At 45.0% G+C, this 24,310-nt stretch overlaps 1 protein-coding gene across 2 annotated transcripts; it reads right to left on the reverse strand.

Annotated features, from left to right (window-relative positions):
• Positions 1-1,190: 1,190 nt before the first annotated feature.
• zmym2 (zinc finger, MYM-type 2) lies at positions 1,191-23,979 on the reverse strand. Of its 2 annotated transcripts, none has more exons than XM_029850207.1 (25): positions 23,499-23,979; positions 13,458-14,123; positions 13,069-13,237; positions 12,195-12,349; positions 11,908-12,056; positions 11,666-11,828; positions 11,364-11,576; positions 10,656-10,806; positions 9,994-10,109; positions 9,540-9,665; positions 8,544-8,694; positions 8,260-8,432; positions 8,005-8,170; positions 7,797-7,825; positions 7,559-7,697; positions 7,288-7,409; positions 7,083-7,218; positions 6,767-6,913; positions 6,398-6,537; positions 6,156-6,327; positions 5,909-6,051; positions 4,937-5,051; positions 4,304-4,546; positions 4,015-4,156; positions 1,191-3,696 (listed from the first exon to the last, which is right to left on the reverse strand). In XM_029850207.1, exons 1-25 carry the CDS (start codon positions 23,856-23,858, stop codon positions 3,498-3,500), a joined length of 4,485 nt encoding a protein of 1,494 aa, XP_029706067.1. In that variant the 5' UTR covers positions 23,859-23,979; the 3' UTR covers positions 1,191-3,497. The 2 variants fall into 2 exon arrangements, with proteins under 2 accessions (XP_029706067.1, XP_011611721.2); XM_011613419.2 differs by lacking the exon at positions 23,499-23,979 and adding an exon at positions 18,210-18,351.
• Between the last annotated feature and the right edge of the window lie 331 nt (positions 23,980-24,310).

Genomic DNA, 24,310 nt, shown 5'->3' on the forward strand with positions numbered 1-24,310 from the left:
CTGACTGATAGCCCAGAAAGAAAAAAGCTTGCCTCTTCAAAAAATTTGGGGTTTGTCATGTTTTGCACCACCCGGCCACCATCCCACCCAAAAATGCGAGGGCAAAGTTTGGGGGATTTTTTATTTATTTTTTTACCCCTTGGAGTTTTCATCATACTCTTCTTATCAGAGGATGAGGTCGGGAGGGGTCAGAGCTGATAGAGAAGGTGGGGTGTGCAGGGGCTTAAGGGAGGGGAGGAGAGGCCGCAAATGTCAACCTCTCGTCAGACGAGGGGTCCTGACACGGAAGCTGGACAACACAGAAGCTCTTCCTGTAGTTATTGATGGGTGTTTAATGGTCCTGAAGCGCTAATAAAGCTGTCCTGAGGGAGGGGCTCACAGCGAAGGCACAGCGCCCCCTAATGGGGGAGACAGGGCACTGATTTTAGACAGTACCGGTGTCCCAAAAATGTATTTATCCATCATAAAAGTTTCTAAAAATGTCCTGTTTAAGTTAGCAGCTGGTTTATGTGTGTGTGTGGTTTTTGTAAAATTGAGGAAGAAAACATATGAAAAAAATAAAGATATGAACGATTCCCGTTAACCTTCCCCAACACAACTTCCTGTCTGATGAGCCGCCCCCCCCCCCCCCCGGTGCTGACAGGCCACGCCTCCTCCTGTCTTACTGTCTGTCATCTCCCTCATGACACCCACCGCCCCCACGCTGGTGTCATGAGCCACATCTGCCTGACACCTTGTCAGAAAGGCTGCTTACTTGTGAGGAAGGTCAGAGGCCTCCGTGTCCTGCACACATGCTTTTCTTAATGTTTCCATACATTTAATCATTTATCTGATGCATCTTTATTGCCTTTTGTCCCTAATAAGGGTGCTGGTGTCTCACCCAGTGGTCGCCTGACCAGGTCATCACCCAACACAGGGCGTGCATGCACACACACACACACCAGTGCATGTTTCTGGTCTGTAGGAGTTAACTGGAGTACCTGGAGGAACTCCACACTTATGTGGACGCTGCATTGGACTCCAGAACATTGGGATAGGCTCCGGTATTCCACGTGCCCCTGATAAGGAACAAGCAGCAGATAGCAGAAAATAAAGAGAAGTAAAAGTGGATCCTAAGGTGGAATCAAAGATGGAGGCTCTCAATCACAAGTCTGTTAAAAAAAACAAAAAAAACACACCAGAAAGAGAGGTTAAAAAACAAAAAAAACATTTATTTAATGCGGCCGTATCAGCTCACACACATCGGTCTGGAGTCACAATCACTCTTCAGTATTTACAGATAGGCACATTCACATTAGGCATCGAAGTCGACCACAGCGACGAGATCGCTGCCTCAAGTCCAGCAGGGAGGAGAAAAAAAAAAACCTGTCCACGATCCCATTAACGTTTGAAATGTTGGAGTCTCTACTGGGGAAAATCGGAACCCGCGAGCCCTGTGGTGTAACCCCAAAGCATTTCTCTGTGGAACCTTCCAATTTGTGTAAAACTGCAAATGAAAACAAGTCTTGATAATGGTGAGTTTTAGCTCCATGACAGAAGAGGAAAGAAAAGAAAGTAACTCGGAGATGTAACTTTTTTCCTTTACAGTGCACGCACCTCATAACGGCTTGGAAGAGGGACTCTTATGAACAAGTGCTAAGTTTGCAATCTAAACGGATGCTTAGTGCTAATAAGAACAAAGAAATGTAAAAACAATCCGTCCTTTGCGGTGTCATGATCGTGCTCAGGATCCTTTAAGGGAGGGGGCGAGGCGTGGGACTGCAGCAGGTTCTTAATGAAAGAGGGCTGAGAAAAAACACAAAACAATACAAACTGAAAGAAATAAATATCAGTATTAAAGAATTCACCGGAGGTGAGATTTCATGTGGGAGATTTTCTTCCCCCCCCCTCCGAAGCGTCTTCGAGGTCCCGTCCTTATGAACTGTCCGTCTCAGATATTTACACTTCAAAAAAAAGCAACCCAATCTGGGCTTAGAATGCATATAATGCTACATGGCGTGAATGGAGGTTCCCACAGAGTCCCCTTAAGAAACGCAGCATGTCGGAAGGTTGCGTGTCCAACGGGAGTTCGAGATCTTTTACCGTCCGACTCCTGCCCTCCCGAGCTGAAGGCATCCTCTGTGATGCAGCGGTTTGGGCCTGAGAGCAGGGATGGTGAAGGAAGAGCAGCGCACGGGAGGAGCGATGGACCGAATCAGCCCAAATCAAAAGAGGTGGCGTCCGTTTTCTCTTGATTGACCTTGCAGTGCAACAGCTGAATCCACTTATTTTTACCTGACTGGATCCTTTTATTGGACTGTGCGAGTAAACGTGACCATTCCTGTGTTGAGAGGTTAGTTGTTCGAACCTTTTGTTTCTCTTTTTAAAGGGAAAAGGGAGATCTGATCAAGTCCCATCTGAAACTGGCGTCGAGTTACTGAGTATAGAACAAGGTGGCCGGCCTGAGCTTTGACACTTCTGCACCTGTGCTTGGTACCACCCACAACTGTTGACATTGGAGGGCAGATGCTGCAGGTGAGCGACCTCTTCAGGGGTGATGTAGTGCTAGTGAGCATGGGTGGGATTCGACCTCGAGTTCGAGGAGCCCGCTGGCTCATAGTTTTGTTTCAACTCCCAAAGCAAAGAAAGCAAGCGACTGGGACAGTTTCACTCTTTGGTTGTTGTAAAACTCAAGGACTGAGGACAGTGACCGGTATTTTGCAGGCTAGTTTCACAAGTTGGCTTCTAATCTTTCTGCTGGGATCGCTCATCTGCTGGGATCGCTCATCTGCTGGGATCGCTCATCTGTTTCACCAGCTCTCACCCGACTGATGCTGCCAGAACTGAGCAGAGCAAATCGGACAATTTGGTGTTCAGCAGCCATGTCTCCATTATTACTTCAACAGTTTTCTTGTGTATCACCCTCATAACGGCTCTAGTTGCTCTCTGGGGGACCGAATGGAGGCATCAGATACTTCCATCAGGGCTGGTGAGCCTGAGGGTATCGCTGTCTGAGCTCATCCATAAAAATAATGTATCCAATTCTGGATTGAGTCACATTTATTGATTTGATTTTGTTTTACCTTAAAAAATATCCTGTCTTCTGATTCATTATATACACAAATTCATTCTGGTACCAGAGCTGAAAACGTTCAAAGTGCCTTGTCTCCTAATTTTCAAAAACAAAAAATATTTTTAAGCTTCTGCCAAAACTAGGACCTCAGGATTGGGGGCAGGAACCACATCACATTATAAATGCATTCCCTGAATAGGCTTTATCTGGCCCACCGTGTTTTCAGTTCACACATCGGGACATTTCCCCACCTCAAACGGAAGAACCACCCCTGTTCTCTTCTGTAAGTCAAGTTTGGGCTGCTCTTCACCACTATGGTCATCGTCCCTTCGTAAGGACGCTCCTCAATGGGAGGGAACCAGCAACTGGGATTAAGGAGGGTGAGAAGCTAAAGACAGACGAGGAGCGAACACACACAAGGTTCCGGCGCCAGCAGCGGCGACTGTTATTCTCCTCCGTCCACGTCTTCCTCCGTGTAGTGTTTGTCCGTGTAAACATCCCTGACCAGGAGGACTTGGGTGAGGAGGTTCTCCAGAGTCTGGCTCTCCAGAGGAGTTGAAGTAAACCACAGCTGGCCATCAGGGTCACGAGCAGGATCTGGCTGGACGTAGAAAAGGTCAAGGCGATCACGCAATGAGGGCGGGCTGTGGGCACAGAAACAGAGGAAAAGTTGGGGAGATGAAGACAATTTGTGTGCTCCATAAACTTCAGTATTGTGAGAGTATGCCAAACAAAATGGAGCAGTTTGAAAGAAAATGGCCCGTTTTTCCTCTTAATTTCGTTTGGAAGTCCTCATCTTTCAGTCATCAACAGGGCAGTTCAGGATGTGAACAGCATGGAGTTATAATCACAGGACTCAAATACACAAATTTAGTGGAAAACAGGCGACAGCCTCCTTTGGAGTAGACAGAATTTCAAATATCAGAGGAAACGACTGCTGCAGTGACATATAGGGAACTCACCACTTTGATCTGTACAGATCATATAGGTGACATTCGTGCTTCTTAACTGGGCAGCGCACGGTGGAGCCTGCCGAGTCGCTGGGTTCTTGGTCCTCATCATCATCCTCCGACTTCCGCTTTCTTTTCCGAGACTCTGTTTGCACTGAAGGGACAAAGGATGTTACTCTTGACACACATTTGGTGCTTTTATGACATGATCTGAACAGCTACACAATTAACCCCACCACCTATAAAAGAGATCATGTGTAATTCAGTCTAAAATGTGACACTTTTACAGTAAAGGCCTCACCGTGGTCACCCTGAGAAATTGAAGGCACACTGATGCAGACTGTCGTCTCCTTAGTGACAGGATGGATGGTGTCAGGGCCGTAGACGTTGGCAAAAGAGAGGCGGAGATGTTGCTCCACCGTGCGCAGGCCAAAATATTTAGTGTTCAGGTAAACAAGGGAACGTAGCAACATGGCGGGACTCTGTTCCCCGAGCTGCCTGCTGCTCCACAGGCTCTGCTCCTCCACTCGACTCCACAGCAAGCCTGGAAGGAGCAGCAAATAACCAGAATGTAAAATACAGACGATGTACAAGTAACACTCGTCACAACAAGTAGTCCACCTTGAGAATGTCTTCAAAATAAGCAAAGGGGACCAGATGAAAACACTACCTTTTGGAATTTATTTTATCTGTGCGCGTTGATAGTGTCCTCATATGATATTACAGTGCAATCACAAAACATCAGAATGTGAACAGCATTAAAGTTCTAATCATTGGACACTGAGAACGAGCACCTCAAATTGGAACTAAATACATTTTCACGTGAAATGCTGAGCTGAAAACTGATTATTTTACTTATGTTTACACATTTGTTCCATTTAGACCATAATCTAGAGTATTATTGTGTAAAATGTCAAAATCAGACAGTACTGACCATCAGGGAGAACACTGGGCTGCCAATCCTTGAGAACCTTGTTAAGTTCCTCTCCAAACTGCTGGTAGCACGAGTCACTGAACAGGTCATCCTTCCGGCCTTTGGTGTGGAGATGCTTAGAAAGATACACACCACAATTAAAAAATAAAATAAAAGTTTTACACATAGGTTATCAAGATGAGGTAGTCCTTTGAAATCAACCATCAGTGTCCTCATATTTAGATGATCATCACCGTTATTCAGGATGTGAACAGCAATGAATTATAATCACTGGACATACAAATCTATAGATACACCGCTAAGCATTAAATAAATACATTACAAATCTTAAGTTGCCACAAAATACTGCATACGGTCATTTCACCAGAGATTCAAAACGGGTTCTAAATCGATGTAATATCAATCAAAATGCACAGAAATGAGTGATTCCTTACATCACACAATGTCTTATAGAAATAAAAAACAATTCTCACATTTTACACTCGGATAATACACATGCCAGGAAGCTTTGAAAGATCCTGTTCCCCGCTCCGCTGCCATGCCGCACTGACTCACGTGGGGAAGAATGTGCACCAGTAATATCTGTCCTACTGGAAACACTTATCTGCTTTTAGTTCCTACCGTAAAAAAAGGCTCCAGGCTGGAGAAAAGGCCGCCCAACAAGACGAATTATACTAAGATTTATAATCCAAGTAATTATGAATAAAAAAATCAATTATAATAATTATGAAAACATAATTTCCATTACCATTGTACTAATTTTAAGGATGCCTAAGAACACTGATGTAGAATGACCTCATTGTATAGATCACGTACAGTGCAAGTGTACAAACGTAGGATTGTGGCAATTATCCAGGATAAAAGCTTTTAATAAACCAAGTTAATAAACCGTTACTGCGACAGTGTGACTGACATCTCTAATAAAAGCTCTCATTTCTACACCTGAGCTGAGCTCTCAGGCTGGTTACTAACCTGCTGAATTCCAAGACAGAGGTAAAAGATGCTGTCGGGTGAATAGCGCTCTCCATTCGGCCTGCACACCTCCCTTACAAACTGTGACAGGCCTTCATTCAGCTCCTCCGGACTCAGGGACAGAAGATTACTTTTCACCCGGACTGCAGAGGACACCACACATCAGCTGCCATTAGCAAACACGTCCAGAAACATGCAGACACCTTCTACGTTTACAGATATGTTTTTAACTGGCTTGGTAAATTACCGGGTTTGGAGCCATCCTCATCTTTGGTGTCTTCAGTTTTTTCAGAAGACAGCACCCATCGTTTCCAGGCATAGATGCCGTAGCGAGCTTTGAGAGGCAGTGAGCGCTTCACCGATGGCCCCTCCGATGAGATCTGGGCAGAGCTCTGCTCAACTGCCTGCCTCTTGTTCCCCTGCAGTGCACAATCATCACTTACTACACAGTAAAATTGGCCAATACATTTTTAATTTTTATTGACATACTTGTTTTCTGGGCTGTGGTCGAGGTACCGGCTCCTCTTCCTCCTCCTCTTCCTCCTTCGACTCTGCCAGGACTGGAGGCAGAGAGAAGCTCATGTCCTCGTCCATTCCCTCCAGGACTGGAGCAGGCTCCAATGCTGAGACTACAAAAAAATCAAAAAAAAAAACACCTCCCCTTCAATTCATTTATGCTAATGCTTAAAGATGCTAATGACTCAGCATTCAGAGCTTTGTGTTCCAACTGGCTGAATCTTTTACAGATAGGAGGATAAAGGCTATTCTAATGCTACCACTCCTGCATCCTCACACAGCATAAAATAGAACTCTTCCTGACTTATGAAGGAGCCATGAGTTTAGAACCTCAGCGGTTACCTTGAGGGAAGTCGGTCTCCAGATCCAGGTTAGGATCGTACTTCTCTTCCTCTTCCTCCTCCTCCTCCTCCTCCTCCTCCTCCTCCGAGTTGCTGATGGAGGATTCCTGCTCTCTAACCTCTTTCTTAACCTTTATTGTCTCTACATCTGAAATGCACAGCCAGGTAGATATGGACTGAGATTTGAGTTTAGTCAGAGAACAAAGTATTTATATCAGAGACTGATTTTGTAGTTTCAGATGTTTCCATTAAATTATGACATCTTAAAAACCAAAGAAAATAAAACACTAGAAGAATCCCTAGTCACACGATTGTACCTTCTTTCTGCTCCTCTTTGAGTGTTTGAGGCACACGCTGCAGCTCAGGGGTCACGTTGTTTTTCAGCTCATTGATGCTTTCAATAATCTGCTCTGCCCCCTGCAGGGTCGTAGGCAGAAAGACAGGCACAGGCACCTGGACAGAGCTTCTGGGTCAGTAATCAGGCAGGTTTATTAGTATCCTGCGTTCATGAGCACGTCTTACCGGTATAGGCAGAGACACTGGAGTGGGAGTGACCTGGGAGTACATATTCATGGGCATAGGGATGAAGACGGGGACAGGTATGGGAACAGGAACATACTCCCTCTTAATGCCATCATCTACATCTAAGGAGACAAGTATCGCAGATCAGGAAAAGCTGGACGAAAGGGAAGTGTTCGTGTTGTATCCACACAGCTATTTGTGGTTTCTAATGTGATCATCACATAAGTGTGACATTAAAACACTCTAAGAAATCGGTTTCAGCTATTTATACCTGTCTGTAAATGTTTACTCTGCATGTGTGGTTTGCAGTAAGTAGCTTTGGTCAGGGTGAGCGGCTTGCAGAGAACTGCCTTGTTCTTCACATCTCTCATCAGACCACCAGCGTACGCCATTGAACCCTGGTTCACCAGCTGCAACAGCAAAAAAATAAAATAAATACAGCCAGTTAAATCCAACATAGATTAAAAATAATCACGAATTAAAGGAAACTATGATAAACCATCACCTACCCCAAATTTGGGTGCTTGCAACTCAACCCCTACAAAAGAGAAAATATATACACAATAATATGAATATAGATAAAAGTATCACACCTTATTACAACATTAGTGAATCTAATTATTAGAATGTAACAATCAGGCTTGATTACAGCAATAAAAATAGAATGCACTTCTGATTCCTAATATTTGTTTTCATCTGCAGACACACAGTTGGTACCTATGCTGGAGTTCTCAGGGCCTTTCTGCGTGACCATGATGGGCTCGTTCTGCTGGCAGTAGAACTTCAACAGACAATCTTGGTCACAGAACTGTTTCATCTCTGCTCTCCACATCACAGACTCTGTCAGGTTTCCCTGAACCTTACAACAGTCGCATCTCGCCGCCTAGTGGCCAGAAAAGGGACGGTTTCACACCCACCATTAAACGCTTATCTGGAGCGTCTTTAAAAATGATGCAGAGGTGAAGAAGATACCTTGTAGAACCAGTCGTGGAACTTCTTGGCACAGGTCTCGCTGCAGAAGTCGCGAGTCGTGCCTCCGAACTGTCGGGTGATGCTTTTCTTACAGAGCTGGTTACAGTGGTTACAGCTTACACACTTCAGACCCAACCTCTTGATAAAATCCTGCTTAAACAACAACTTACATCCTGGGGGGGGGAGAAAAAAGTGGAAATGTCTTAAAGGAGAGATGATAGCGTGGCACAAATCCTACAACCATGCAACACAAGAACCATCTCTGCGCTGCGACAGATTAGAACCTTCGCTGCAGAACGGCCTCTTGACTCCTGAGAACTTGACCGTCTCATGCAGCGTCCTTTCTTCTTGGCAGTACTCGCAGAACGTCACAATGCAGTGAAGCTTCTTGTAGTCCTCACAGCAAACCTTACTGCAGAACTGATACATCTTATCCTGAAGGGAAACATATTTAGACTCACTGCAGGTGGCCCTTTAAATTAAAATACAAGACTGCAGAGCAAATCGGATCCAGTTGGCTGACATTATAGGAGGACTGTGATTTCCCAATCAAACCAGGTAACAAAAACATAAAAACAGCTATTTTTGCAGCTACAGAACAGTTAAAGGGCAACGCGGAATAAGTACCGTATTTTATGGACTATATGTCGCTCCGGAGTTTAAGTCGCACGAGCCAAAAAATGCATGATAAAGAAGAAAAATAGATATATAAGTCGCACTGGACTATAAGTCGCATTTTGGGGGAAAATTTATTTGATAAAATCCGAGACCAAGAACATACATTGAAAGGCAATTAGCATGGATTAGCAATAGGGTTACGGTATGCTAACGTAACAAATTCAGCTACATGACCCACAACGAACTGAGTATGTGTCTGCTTTGTTAACGTAACATATTAACAGTTATTCAGATAACTATAGCATAAAGAACATCCGAGCAAGTTTACCAAACAATCAAGTCTAACTCCATAAACGAAGCACCGCTTCTTCTTCTGCGTTGCTAAAGGAACTCGTTCCTCAGGTACACACGCCTAGAGCGCCCTCTTGTGGTTGTCAGTGTGAATAACAAACATGTGAAATTCTAATAACGTATTTATTTAAGTCGCTCCAGAGTACAAGTCGCACCCCCTGACAAACTATGAAAAAAAGTGCGACTTATAGTCCGGAAAATACGGTACAAGTCTTGGACGTTTCTACCTCTGTTCAGACTCCTGCTTGCCATTTTATTTTTTAACCATTGTGCATTTTAGCTACTTGCTTGAACAGAAAGGGTGGTCTCACCTCCCATTCCAAGGTTTCAGGTTTCAGACTGAAGGCTCCTCGGCAGTAGTTGCATTTCAGCTGAACTGTGTCGGCAGCAGTGGACAGAGGCAGCTGTCCGTTTGTGGCCGTTTGCAGGGTAGCGTTCTGGGCAAAATAAAGAAAAACGTGACGCACAGCCCTCCAACACACGCGACATGTCTTCTGTGCTTCCATAAGCTCTCAATATGTAAATGTGCCAGTTCTGAAAAAGCATTCTACAATTGTTTATTGGAAAAACTACTGAAAACTTGATTTCACCTTTAATATGAGTTTTATTTTCTTCAAGTACATAGTTTATTTTCACGACAGACAAAACAGAGTTTTCAGGAAAGTGCTGAAAATAACAAGGTATTATATTCTATGTCATTATTAAAGAGCGGCTGTGTCTTTAATTTTTGCAGACCTGCATGTTTTTTTAAATAAAGAGTCTAACCTGGAACTTGGTCACACACTGCGAGCTGCAGAAGTTGAGGACGTTTCCCTCTGGTAACGTGGCCTGGTACTGCGGTAATGAATTCCTCTTACAGAAGTGACACGTAGGCTCTGTGGCTACACACAGAGATATCGAAATGTAAAGATCAGAAAAGAAAGTATTTACAAAATTAAAGTTCTTTAAAACAACAGCAAGGCAGAGCTGAACATTCATGTAATAGTTTTATTCATTTATAATAATGAAACCTTTAAGAGATGGAAAATGGAGTTTATTTTTTATTTAAAGTTGATATAGATACAAAATTACATTTATAATTATCAATTATTGTTATTAACATTGGAGCTCTGAACCATTTTAATCTAGTTGGTGAGATGATTGACCAGGATAGACAAACCTGTTAGCAATAAACTGGACAAACAGGTAAAAAAACCCAAAACAATACAAATCCAGACAGAGAATTCAATTAAATCTGACTGAATATCATTTTGCTTGTTTCACACTGCCTGTTGCTTCTGCTCAGACTCAACACTGCGATCACCAACTGTGAAACTTGAATTAAATCTCAGAATCGGGGCACAAATAAAGCCGGTGACAAATTAACAACGCAAAAAAATGAAAGCAGCAAAGCGTAGCGGGGAAGGTTGTGTCGTCTGGTTCCTTACCGACAAAGGAGGCCGTCGTCAATTTGCCCTTGTTCAAGCAGTTGACGGAGCAGAAGGAGCCCATCACGCCACCGACGCCCAGACCGTGCAGCACCTCTCCGGTCTTGATCAGTGTTTTACATGTCTGGCATGTTGCAAGTTTGCTGTGCGCCTGTGACAACAAAGGTGATGGGAAAAAAACCCCAAAACTAATCCGTTAGTTAAATCCCACACCGTCAGTAAAGGTTCGTCGTTTATTAGGGGATGAATGACAACTAAACATGCCGGATTCTTCCAAAGAGGCCTCGCAGTTTAATCTATATATTAGTGCTGTCCACTTTGGGTTGCTAAGGAACAAAATCAATTCAGACAAGTAATTTCTGGTTTGGACAGGACGGCAGGCCTCATACTGCCATTAGAACCACTATCAGTTTTTTAGAGATAGGAAATCAAATACAGTTAGAAAAAAACATCATGACTTAAAGGTAGAATTTCTCTGTTTTCAGCATGTATGTATGTATATATACGTATATGTATGTATGTATATATGTGGTTTAATAGTAACCAATTCACATGTGATTTAGTAAGCACGCTTGTTCTTTATATTTGACCCTACGATGGGATATAAATGGGCATATTTATGTGCTGTCCTAGACTTTTACTTCAGACGGAGCTAAATCAGAACACCAAAACAAATCCGAAGTATGGTGCAATCAGGGCCTTCAATACCTGTTTGAAGTCCCTGATGCAGTTCTGGCAACAGAAACGTTTCTGTTGGCCATCAACTAACAGGAAGTGGTTGGCCGACGGTCGGCTGGGCAGGTAGTCGCCGCACTGCTCGCAGCAGTTCATGATCAACCCGTTGGCCCTGCGGTAAACGTTGAAACAGGTGTCGCTGCAGATCTTATGAGTCACGGTCTTAAAGCTCACCTCGTGCCGGATCTGTTGGCAAAAAGTACAGATTTGAGTCTTAAAGCTTGTCGCAGCAGAAGACTGCCTATCGAAGTAGCCTTTCTCCAGCCCGGACTGACCTCCGTCAGCTTCCCGCAGACAGTACATTTGGTTTTGAGGCTTGATTTGGGGGGGTTCTGCTTGTTTTCATATGCACCTAGACAGCCTGTGCTGCAGAACTCCTGGAAAGACTCGCTGGAGTCCACCTGCGCCACGATGGTTCCTTTCATGTTTGTGATGTCCCTGAGAACAGACGCACACAGGTTAACACTGAACACAGCTTTGGGCCAGGTCAGCACATGGCGACACCTCGGGGACTCACTTTTTACACATGGTGCAGCTCTTCTTGGGGGCGGGTTTGTGTGAGAAGGCAGACAGGCAGGTAGTGGAGCAGAACAGGTGTGTGGAACCCTTACGCTGGTAGGCTGTTTGACCTTTCTTCAAAGGTTTTTTACAGTTAGCACAGGTTACCTGAGAAGATCAAAGACATTAAGTGTTTTAATTAAACAAAGCCTGATAATGAAAACTTCCTGCAAAGCACGAGGAACAGTTAAACCATGAAACAGTTCTAATGAACTACACAGGACCTCAGTGAGCATTGAGGATCACCTTCACTGTCCTGGGCTGTGGCTGGGAGCCAGAGGAGGAATTAGAAGAGGAAGACTGGCCTGGAGGTTTGGGCAATGAGGTGGCTGGTGAGGGCGAGTCGACTCCTGTCTGTTTTAGGCTGCGCGGCACTGAAGCCGACTGGGAGATCCATGAATCTGGAAGGAAAGACGGCAGCATCTTAAAACACAGAACTACGATACATCAACAATGAATCCTCCAGTAGCCACTTTTAGAAGTTACAACAGCACCATCTAGAGTCCATTTGATTAAATGTGTGCGTAAATGACAAGTTCAGCCTGTTCATGACAGCGATAGCCAGATTGTCAAATATTCAATTCCCGAATTGAGAGATAATTATAAAATACAAGCAGCTTAATTAGAAAGGGTTTGGGTGAGAGGCTGTTCATCAGATCAAATGTAATCCCTGGGGCACATCTTATATCGCTGTCAAATGCTAAAACACTGCCCTGTCCTGCAGCCACCAAAGCACCTGAGGAAGAATCGTGCTGTTCAGAATCGGGCTTAGTTTGTTTCCAGGGCGACTGAGCTTTTAACTGTAAGCGTGTTTTGGCTGACAGTCCATAAAATAATCAACTCAAATGCAGTGGAAATAAAAGCAGGTTCTTGTATAAATGATGTTTATGCACATTGCTTAGGAATGAATTTGTTACGGGTTGTGTATAACAGTCAATAATACCCCAAACCATTTGTCCTAGGCTTGTTGTAATCCAACACTGGGATAATTTCCTCAGTGGAAGCACAGCAAATGTCTTACAGTATTAAATGGGCAACAGGGAAGTTCTTAAGAACAAATCTGGAACCTAAAACATGAAAATAAACACAAACGTGAATTTTTTGCAGCGCAATTCGTCACCTGCTCTATTGTGAGACCCCATGTCTCCATTCTGAGCCAGCTGGCCCACTGGTCCTGAGCCCCGCCCAGGGTTGAAAGAAGCTGTCGGGCAGCCGGGTGAGGAGTCGGGATTCAGGCTGAAAGCATTACTGATCTGTAGCCCGTTCACCTCCGCTTGACCTTCACCTGCCTGGACAGTCATTGTTCCTTAAATTAGTTAGAGTCTTCCCAACAAGGTGTTAGCCAATAAAAAGACATATATCATGCTGCATGGACCCAACCTCTTCTACCGTGGGGCTGTTGGTACCGTATCAATGATAATTAACTGCCCCAAACAGCCATTATAGTAATCATTAAGCACAACAATAAATAGGATAAACAGGTGATATTATGTTGGCGTTGAGGCTTACTGCTGCGTCCGCTGCACCTCCACCCTGCAGCGATGTGACAGAGGTGATCATCAGGTTCATGTCTGCCTGCTCGTCGTCTTCATGTGGTAGAGCATCTAGTGCCGAAGCGCTGAAGCTCTCTTTCTGGGTGCCGCCCAGCGTGGTGACACTGGCGATCCGGAGTTCTGAATCGGCCTCGGTGTTGCTGAGGGCACCTGGCGAGTGGGATGCCGACGAGCCCCCGGGGTGCGCCGGCGAAGCGAGGGATGCGTCTTTATCGGGGTCCTCCTCGTCGTCGATGACGATCGGCTCGGCTGTGGTTTGAGGTTTGGGTGCACTGGAAGACGCGGGAGAGCTGGGGTTTGTGGAAGGCACTGCGGCCGTGGACGTGTCCACGCCTGCCACGGCAGCAGCTGCTTCTAAGCAGTCTGTGCTGGGTGTGTCTTGAGGAGCTGTAGCAGAAGGTTCCTCCCCAACAAGAACCACATCATCATCATCATTGTCCTGTGTGCCACCCTCCTTTGGGGCACCATCCTCAGTCACCATGGAAACTGCCTCCTGATCCTCTTCTGATACGGGTGTGGGCTGTGGCTGGGGGGAAGGAGTGGCATCCATGGGCTCCACCTGCTCCCCTGCCTCCTCTGCTACGACAGGGTTTTGGTTCCCATCCATCACTAAGGCAACCACCTGGTAGCACAAACACAAGCAGATAGGAGATGAGGGGTATCGCCAGCACCACGAACAGTTTACATCACCACCAACTGTGGTGCAGGTGCTCCCAGACTCAAGTGGGAGACAAAAACCATCACTGCCCAACACTTTCTCTGTTAGCACTTCGTAAACCGTCTGTTGGTTGGTATATGTGAGCAGTTATACATATATTACTCACCTTCGGGACTAAAGTTATACACCTGTCATTTACTGGGTATACAAGCTGCGTATTGCACAAGTTCAGGCTGATCTGCCCCCTTTGTTGCCCTGTTGGACAAGCGACTAATGGTGTTGGATGACTATGGAGGCGACATCTGCTAAATCAATTCATACTCTGCCTCAGAGACTCCTCAGACAGTACAATTACAGACAAGCAAACACTTTGGGGATATTTAATATGCAGACAGGTGGGGTGGTGGTTAGTAACAGTCCCTCAAAAAAAACAAAAACACAACAACAAAGGTTTGGATTCGGTAATGTCCTGCAAATTAGGTTGACTGGAGACTCTAAACTCCAAAATTTCACTATATCTTTGCCTTTCCATTTCATGGAGAAAGTATTTTGACAACGAATTCAAGATGATTGCCATTGCTGCCATCTAGACGACCTCAAATTCATTTTAATGGAGCACAATTTGCACATCCTGTGCAGCAGTTTCAAAACGGTCACACAGAAGAAACTATTACCAGATACCAGATCTCAAACATGCCACACAGAGAGGTTAAAATCATGGTGGCGCTCTGCGTTTTGCAGGAGATGGATGACACCAAAGACGTTTTAATGGATGAATGTTGAACAACTGCTACGTGCCTGCCCAGCAACGGGGCCCATATTGCTCCTCCTCCAGGCTCCTCCTCATCAGGGCCTTCCCACTCCTCCTCCTCCATCTCCAGCTCCATACCTAACGACCCAGAATTTTACTCCTCTTAACTGCTGTTGTTCACATTCAACATACATGTACGTCGGTCAAAAACGCTTCTTGCCTGTTGCCCTCGACAACCGGAGAAGCTACGCCTTGGTTGCCTGGCAACCACAATGCCCATCACCAAAGGGACTTGTTCTCTCTACAGCTGGGTGCCAACAGAATGATTTAGATATCAACCGTCCATCTTTTTGTGATTTCTGCAGACTGGGTGATCACGCAACATGAAATAAAAAAGGTAGGCGGCTTCAATGCCACGATCAGGACGAAAAATCTGAAATTTTACCACTTTCTGCTTTGATCTGCTTCAGTCAAAATATCCTTTTCATGTTAGCAGCGAGGAGGGGCTGTAAGCCACACATCACGCCGTTGCTGACAGCTGCAGCACAGACACAGATGCACGCACACTCTCGTGCAGACAAATCTTTGCTGCTTCGTGATGTTCACGACCGAAAGACCTGCAGCCTGAAGAGACACGCAGGAAGTCAGGTTGCCACCTTGACAACAGCCATTTGGCGACGGCCATTTTGGCTCCAGCACTGTAGCGTCCAACGTGGACTGGAGCAGACTTCTCAACTAAACTCAGCAATCTCAGCAAATTAGATGCAAAATAAGATGAAACCGTTCATTCCCGGCACCAGCAACTGCAGAAGCAACATGATTCTTCAAGTTTTCCGTCACATGTGCGATGCAGCAACCCAAAGTGACCCATACAGCCGTGGTCATGCCGAGCTCTTTACACAGCCGCAGCACAAGGTGGTCACTATTCTGAACCAACTGTACCATTTAGCATTAAAAATACAAGTAAGTTGTTCCATTATGAGAAAAAACAAAAATCTAAAATCTAAAACTGCAGAATGGGCTAAACTGAATAACAGATCTAGAAATAAAAGCCTTTTTCCAGGTGAATTTGAGGTAAACTGTCCCTTTAAGATTTGCTTGACTAAACACTGGGGCTGGTGAGATGCTCATGGTAACCATGTGACAGGAAGCACAAGCCAAACCAGTACAGCACTCAAGATCAATATGTTCCTGATTTCTGAAAACAGAAGATTCCAAACTATTCTAAACGTCACATGTTTAACTCAAGAAGACACAAAAAAGGACACATCTTTGAGGAACGTTGTGACTTTAACGTGTCCGTGGGGTTATGTGGTGTCAAAGGATTGGGAGATGACCTATATTTACCCTTCTCCTCCCCCTGAGCCTCACATTCACAGAACCAAGCTGTGCTGCAAGATGCATCAAAGCTACCTCCGATGCTGCACCAATCAAGAGAATTCATGAGCAAAGAAAGTCAGTCAGGCTGAGGGAAGGAGAAAAAAAAAATCCTCTGGTCTAGACTGGGTTCACACTGCAATGCAGAGCTGAGCGCCAGCCTGCACTCACGTGAAGAAGAGGGAGATGAAGGTCCGGCATTAATGAGCTCTGGCATATAACCTTGATCCCTACGTCAACACCAGGTGGACAGAGAGGTGGGCTGGGCTTCAGCTCCGCGCACAAGCGCCGCGCACGCACAACAGCTGCGCCAGATGATGCGCTGGGCCACATCATCACCTTTCCTGGCTGCTCCTAACGCTTTCCAACTGCCATCAGTTTGCGCACGCAGCCAAGTTGACATCATCCACCCCCCCCCCCCCCCCCCCAACCCCCCCTCCCGCAACTAACAAGGCGGAGGAACGCAGCCATTTGCGCCAGCTTCACAGAGAGCCGCATAAATAGCACATTAAGCATCAAACGTCTGCAATTATGTAAGAATTATGTCACTGAAGTGATGCGTAATGCGCAGCCATCAGAACATCATCCAAACAGGCTGATGGGCAAACAAATAAACAAACAGAAAAAACAAACCAATGCCCTTTCCGGTTACCTGCCAGCTCAAGACGAAACTTGAACCCGCCTGTTCTGTGCTGCACACAACCGGGGAACACTATTCTGAAATGTTAGATCAAGAGAGGCGGCCTGTGCCCAGCTTTCAGGAGCCCCCCGGCGGTGCCCTTGATTAATAACACTAGCTGGAAGCTCAGTTGTATGACGAGGACCATCACCGCACCAAACCTGGTCCAGAATCAGCGCTGGGGCTGTGACTCGACATCATCCGTCCTTGCCTTCCCCCTTCTCAGCACATCTGAGCAACTGGACTATGGAGAGCATGTCCAAAACTTTGATCAAGAACAATAGCAGTAAGATGGAACAACGCTTCCAGAAATAGCGCAGGTAACTGGAGGCAGTACGCTGGCTTTCAAGTTGAGATCCAGAAGAAACGTGGTTCAGGGTGTTCCGTTCCCACCCTGCCCTTCCTGGCGCAAACAGCCATTGGATTAGCGGCGAATCGAGGGGAGGGGAGCACACTGCGCCGTTGTGGAAATGACACTAAAAATGGTCGCAAAACATTCGCGTCAGATAAAGGAAGAATCGCCGAAACGTCGCACACGACGCGCAACGCGATACCCCACGGCAAACCGGCCGATCGAAGCGTGCACTTTTACTTCCAACACCCACTTCTCAAGCTGTTCACTTTTACCACGCGTGCACAAGCCGGTGCCTCCAAATCAAACCCGGACACGCCACCGAAATCCCGATTTTCGCGATACCTGTGACGGTGGGGTTTTTAATTGGAAAGTTACCCTGCACGTCCACCCTGGCGCAATCAGTGGCAGCTCCCGCAGCCACCGCTAGAGGCGCCCCAGCCCTATGACCACATGAACAGTCTACATTTGTGTCATGAGGTGGTAAACAACGCAGCTCAAATGTGGCCCCCCCATCCCGTTCAAGCGTCCTGGTGGACACCGTGACCCCCAAAGCGAGGCACAGCCTCAAGATCTCCACAACCCGATAAAATGTGCACCCCCCCCCCCTTCTCCACCTCCCCCAGGCGGAAAACAGCACTGCCTGACGTCCGCCATTAGGGAGCCAACTGAACAATACTGGAGACTAGAGGCGGCAGCAGCCACAGCACGCACAGAAAAGGGAGTCAAATCTGTTAAAATAACCGCTCATGCTTTCTTGCGTGTCTTTGCGTCGTATTTTGGCAACTGGGGGAATGTGCCCGAACAAAACCTGTGACCCACACAAGTTCTTCAAACTTTAACGAATTAGGCGTAAAATTGCAATGAAAAACGTCAGAGAAATTCGCTTACCGGAGTAGACCTCGGAACGGTGTAGCGCCACTTTTGTGCCTTGATATTAATCCCGGGGAGCGCATGCGCACAACGCCGAACTTTCCACTTTCCGCCCAAAGCTCGTCTACGAAGAAGACGTGTCACTTCGTACAGACGGAAAAAACAATTGTGCACGCACAGGCTCCGATTATGCCGTTTTAATTAGGTTAAAGTATATTGAAAAATGTTCTTAAAGCGATGTTAGTACAACGGGCTGGACCATTCCGTGTGTGCCGAAGGAAAACAACTTGGTGCAGTTATGGGACTAGCTATCCTTTTAGCTACCATCCAAGCTACCATCCAAACCACATGACCTTTAATAGTCATCAGTAGCCATTTTGGATATTTCATTTGGGAAATCAAGAGAACGTGCCTCATGTGCCCAACAAAGACTTTATTTGAAACAGAAAGCCAACAACGGAGAGGCTTGAAAATATGGTTGTAAGACTTTGGAATATGTCAAGTTTTTGTTGCACAGCGACTTATTTCCTTCTGAAAATTTTGAACTCATCAAAGGACAAAATGAGTATTTGCAGATCATATTAAAAGCATATAGTTTTTGTATGAATAAAAGCAGGACAGAACATCTCTTAAACAGAACAATCTTTAAAGAAAATAAGTAAAGTATGCAATCTTGTATAATCTAAATTAATGAGAAATCTGGAGTTTTGTCAAAATGAGCTGTAGTTGCTGCTGATATAACCGGTAGTTTTCAAAAAACTGAAGAACTATTTTATTTGTATTAAATCATAAAACCTGCCAATTCAAAGTGTTCTTTTTTGGGTGAACAGTTACAATTAGTCTATGTTCAGGATTTTATTATACTAAATACAAGTGCTGATAAAAGATCATTTTTAACATTTTCACCTCATAATGATAAACACAGCAATGGAAATATGTTATCAGATGTATGATGCAATTAAAATTATTAGTGTCACCATTGAAATGTAAGATATCGACAACTGCAAATTTTAAGATGAAATCAGATTTATTTTGTTCACATCCAGTCTTATAATTAAATAATGCATCCTGATTAACAAGACACTATTCAAAGCTGTATAAACATGGCCTTTGCCAAAAACCTGCCGAAACACGAGCGGGAACTCCTCCGTTCCCTCTCCCAACTTTGATGCAACTGAAAACAGCGACAGAGTGAAACATCTGTAATCTATTATACTCTCTACCGGCGTCCATTTTTCTTTTTTCCTCCTTTCTTGCGGCGCATGCGCAGTAGCAGCAATCAGGGGTTGCGTGGTCGGCAATTAAACTCTCCATTAAGATCGGCTAACCCTACTAACGTGTTTCGTAACTCGTCTCTATATGCGGAAACTGATAACATATTGTGATATAAGAAACATCAACCACCGAAGCACCAAAACACAGCGTTCTAAAGACCGCGGCTCGGGTCCAATCAGGAACAGGGATCCGGGTTGACGGAGTTCATGTTCTCGGCTCCTTCGGCGTTCCATTAAGTTCCCCTTTGCGTAATTTCAACCAGACGGAAGACCCAGAATACGCCTAATAATTCCACAGTCGTCATTAAGTACGAACACACACACACACACACACACACACACACACACACACTACAGCAGAACTCTACAAACGAGAACGAGAGCTTTAAACTAAGTTGCAATTATTCTGATTCCATTACTGAACACTGCAGGTGGAGAATTTAAGGCAATTATTGGACTCTACACATCGTGTGTAACAAAATAATGAAGATAAACAGTCGACCACATGCTTTAAATATGGCCGACCAGGTGCGATCCTTTAGTGCTTGTGACCTCCAGCACTGAAAATGTGCAAAAATACACACTTTAATGGTCCCAACAATTTAAATCTGACCTCACAATAAGTCCAAGGTAATATTAGGGATTAAATGAGGGGCGTTTACTGTTCTGACGCAAACTAAACAGAAAGAAAGAAGAGAGACATAACGACCTTGGGGCGGTGATGGCTTTTCCTTTGGTAAAAAGGGTTTGGAGCAGGAGCATTTAGAAACCATATTTGAACTCAGATTTTATAGGAAAAATTGGTGAAGACATTGGTGGTGATGGGGGGGTGTCACTGGTACAAGTCTACTTTCTGTTGTGGGAACAACAGCCTAAAAGAGCCTCCTCACATCAATCCATCCTGTTTTTTCACCACAGATATACGCTGCAAATGAAAGCAGGGGAAATTTGAAGTCAAAATGAGTAACCTCTGCATCGATCCTCTTACAGCTACTGTGGTTTACGTAGAATAGCCCTCAGATTGGTGCCGTTAAAGGAAAGATGGAGAACCTTTCCCCTGAGATTAATAAAGCTTCTTCATCTGAAGAGAGAATCCCAGACCCATATTTTCTGCTGGTCCATTATTAATAGTCAATACATATTTCAACAAGAATAACCATTTCGTGAGATGATTTTTTTGGCTTCCTTTCCAGCTGGAGGTACTACCAGACGTCACACAAGTTCCACGTCCCAGCGTCTGGGCACATGGATGTGGAATCCATCGATATCCCATCGGCTTTGTTGGAGCAATCCTACAGCTAAAATGCTCCAAAGGAACGTCACTTTTGAGTTCATTTAACAAAATGACACATTCCTCTCAATCATTGAAAAGTTTTAAATGTCATGAAAATCTGATGCTTAAGCGTTCCGTTTTTATGAACGTACTTAGTGGGGTTTTAGAAGCACCAGTTCTGATGAAGTCCAAAGGCAAAGGGGTGAGGCTGCCGCAGGTGCAGACAATATTCTGGGCCTGGGTTGCTAGGTCCAGTAACGGTGTTGGTGGGTCCGTCATCACTTTACCTGTGGGTGGACTTGTCATCACGCTAACATCACCAGCATTGTTGGGGGTAGGAAGGGGCCATCCACACCTGGAGGATGTAGTTCTTAGTTGTAACTTGTCAGCCGCTTTCCTCCTCCAAGCTCTCCAGTTTTTGTAGCACTTCCCTTCCAAGTGGTCACTACATATTCTAGACCTTTCCAATCTGCTCAGGTTCGACGAACAAACCACTTCCACACATTTACAATGGCCACACAATCCGTCTCAGATGGCAGGAACTTGTGAAGTGTGCATAGATCCTTTTTAGGACCTTTGTTGCACCAGTAGACCACATATATGTGCAATGTACAGAGAGAATGGGCAAAAGAAACCACAATGAACCATAGCGCTCAGGAAGACGCCATTACACAGACTAGCATTAAAACCTTTAGTGACGTCACAGACCACATGCACGCTTCGTCCACATCTCGCTTAGCTCGGCGTTTATTCGTCTTTTACTGTTCAGAGGTGAGAACTAGGTACACCTGAGAACCAGTCCTGAAGAAACCAGTTGTTGTGACTGTAGTGTCGTTCATGTCGTTGAAAAAAGGAAAAAAACTGTTTCACCAACTATCATATCATTCCAAGTCCCGCTGTTACCATGGAAACAACATAAAGACAATCGCCTGCAGTGGAACAGCAAACGCGAACGATGCCAAAATAGCGTTCGCTAAAGAAACCAACTGTGGGAATCGTAGTTCCTTTACCTCCAGAAATAAAGATCTTGTAAGACTACCTTTTATTTATTTACTGAACCACTTTTCTTTTAACAAAGAATATATTTCTGCTAGCCAGCAACCGAGTAGCTGTTTATCGCAGATGCAAGCTTACAAGAAATTGATAGAGCAACTATCTAAAAAGTTAATGAAATATTTAGATAGGGAACCTATATCCATCAAAAAAAGGATGGAAAGCGCATAATAACAAATACTTTTCCTCTCTGTATTGCATTTTAGCGTTATGTCAGAAATTATCTACCTTCTAACCTGCGCACCACAGACAATTTCAGAGCCTACAACAAAATGTTGGTCTAGTTCCGGGTCCAGATAAGATGATTCTCATTAAAAGTTCGCTCTCTTTCCATGCAATACCATCGGTTGATGGGATGGAAGTCTCCTCCAAGAACCAGCACCTTTTTGATTGCTTCTAACAACCGTTGCAACAATGGGGAGTGAATATAAATATACACTTGAGAGTGTCGCAACTCTTTACTGTACACGCAAAGGGCATCTTTATAAAATTTAATTCGCCCAAACTTACTAGAAAGAGTGGGCTTTTGTGATACCGCGGCAGATGATGCTGGGACCTCTTGTCCACAATAACTGCCATCAGAGAAGGAAATGAGAGCGACATGAAATGGAAGACAAATGATCTTAAATTATTATAAGCTTCTGAGCATTGGAATATCAATATCGACCCAAGTCCAAAATTCAGGAGCGAAGACTCAAATAGAAAACAACCCTACCCACCAAGGAGCCTAAATAAAATAAGTTATTCAATTAACTTAAAAAACATTGTAATACATTCTCACATCTATGTTTTATGAGTTTAACTGCACCGTAATAGGTGAGGAACAATCAGGACCCTGACACCGCCTTACCCAAGGCTGCCCGATTAATTGCCTGAGTAAATAACATGACCGTGTATTTATGGTGAAGGTCAACGCGTTCCACATGCAGCTGGGGACGCTGCAGCCTGGTTTGCTGTGCAACTATTCAGCTGAAACGGCAGGGGGCGCTGTGCACGGTTCGCTATGCAACTTCCCTTTGACTTAATTAAAAGGGTTTGAGGTTAAAAAACAACACTCATAATTCATCGATCGTAGAAAAAAAATCTATCAGAAAAGACCCAATGAACGAGCAATAACAGTCAAGATATTCCATTTTTGGTTTGGCTGAAATGACCAGCGTCTGTGTTTACTGTAAACTGATAGCGAAAGAATTTAGATCACCTCGAACAAAACGATTAAATTCAATTTACTTCATAAAAAAATTAAGTAAAGTCGGAAAATCGACGACCGGATATTATGTCGTCGGGCGAACCAATCGCGGCTGCCAATTGTTGGGAGTTGCGGGACGCGTCCGCAGATGACGCAATAGCCCCGCAAGCTGCGGACACGCAGAGACATAAAGTTGCCTAAACACTGTATTTATCCAGGGTTAGAAGAGCTAAAATACTAAATACGTGTAATGTGCCCGGGCTTCGAAGACTGTTCACGTCCCACGAACCGCGGCTCTTTTTACAGTCGACGTCAGATGGTTTCCCAACACGCAACGAGCGGTTTGTTTACGTGAAGAAAAGCGGATATTTCTGGGAAATTAGCGGAAAATACAAAGTATCTTGAAGTTTCGGGCACATAACAACGCGCCAATCCAATGAGTTCAAACCGGATGTAAGAGAGAGCCAAATGAAATTTATCAAAAGAAAACAACAATCGTATAAGCGTTGTGACGTTACCTCTGGTTCTGACGAAAGACGGGTCCCGGTCCTCGGAACCGCGTTGGGCTTTAGTTTGGTGCGTTCAAAGTGTTCTTTCAGCGGTTTAGTCTTCCTTAGACCCTTCCGCGTCTTTTTTACCGGAGCTGGCTGCGCTTTTCTTGGGTAGAAATCATCAGGGTCGAAGTGGACGCTGCAGACTTTGTGGTCTCCGCGCTTCACCTCCTCGGCCGCGGTACCGGGCTCCATCTGCAGGGCCACCAGCCATCGCTTCAGCAACTCCTCATCCGCGACAGGAACTCTGTGGAAGCTCAATGAACGGAGAGTGACCGGTGTAATTTTGTTGGGGCAATTTGGAAACGAACAAAACCGACCCGGCATTGTGTCTGTCCGAATAAATAACAGCCCAATTAACTGCACTAGGGGGCAAAACGCCTCAGATTTGACGTTCCTTTGTTGGTAGAATAAACGGGAGCGCTTCGGACTACCTGTAAACACGCCGAGCGCCTCCGCGTGATTCTCGCGCAACTTCGCGAGACTTTGTATTAAGAGCCACTTTTACAAAAATGTCGGCTTTATTTAAGTCATCAACCGCCTCGCTGCATGTTTGAGTTCCCACCTGACGTCGTGCGCGGGGAAAGATGCACTCGTGTGGTCAGTTAATGGCTTAACCCGCCTAAGATCCGTCTGGTCCCGTTAGACACCGCCGCGGCGAGGCGGGGGCGCAGAACTACGGCCACAGGCGCCATGGAAACAATTCCACATTCATTCCTGCAGATCTAAAATGTTCGAGAGCTCCAGCCCCTGTCCGATAAGCTACTATGTTCATGGGA

Source organism: Takifugu rubripes, chromosome 1 (assembly GCF_901000725.2).
Source record: "Takifugu rubripes chromosome 1, fTakRub1.2, whole genome shotgun sequence".
NCBI classification, from domain to species: Eukaryota; Metazoa; Chordata; class Actinopteri; order Tetraodontiformes; family Tetraodontidae; genus Takifugu; species Takifugu rubripes.

Excerpts from the sequence above, each read along its gene's own strand:
- zmym2 (XM_029850207.1), bottom strand. The coding sequence starts at position 23,858 with ATGCCGGGTCGGTTTTGTTCGTTTCCAAATTGCCCCAACAAAATTACA. Across the intron at positions 12,350-13,068 it reads GGGGTCTCACAATAGAGCAG|ATTCATGGATCTCCCAGTCG; the intron begins GTGACGAATTGC and ends CTTTCCTTCCAG. Across the intron at positions 6,538-6,766 it reads GGAGACCGACTTCCCTCAAG|TCTCAGCATTGGAGCCTGCT; the intron begins GTAACCGCTGAG and ends ATTTTTTTGTAG.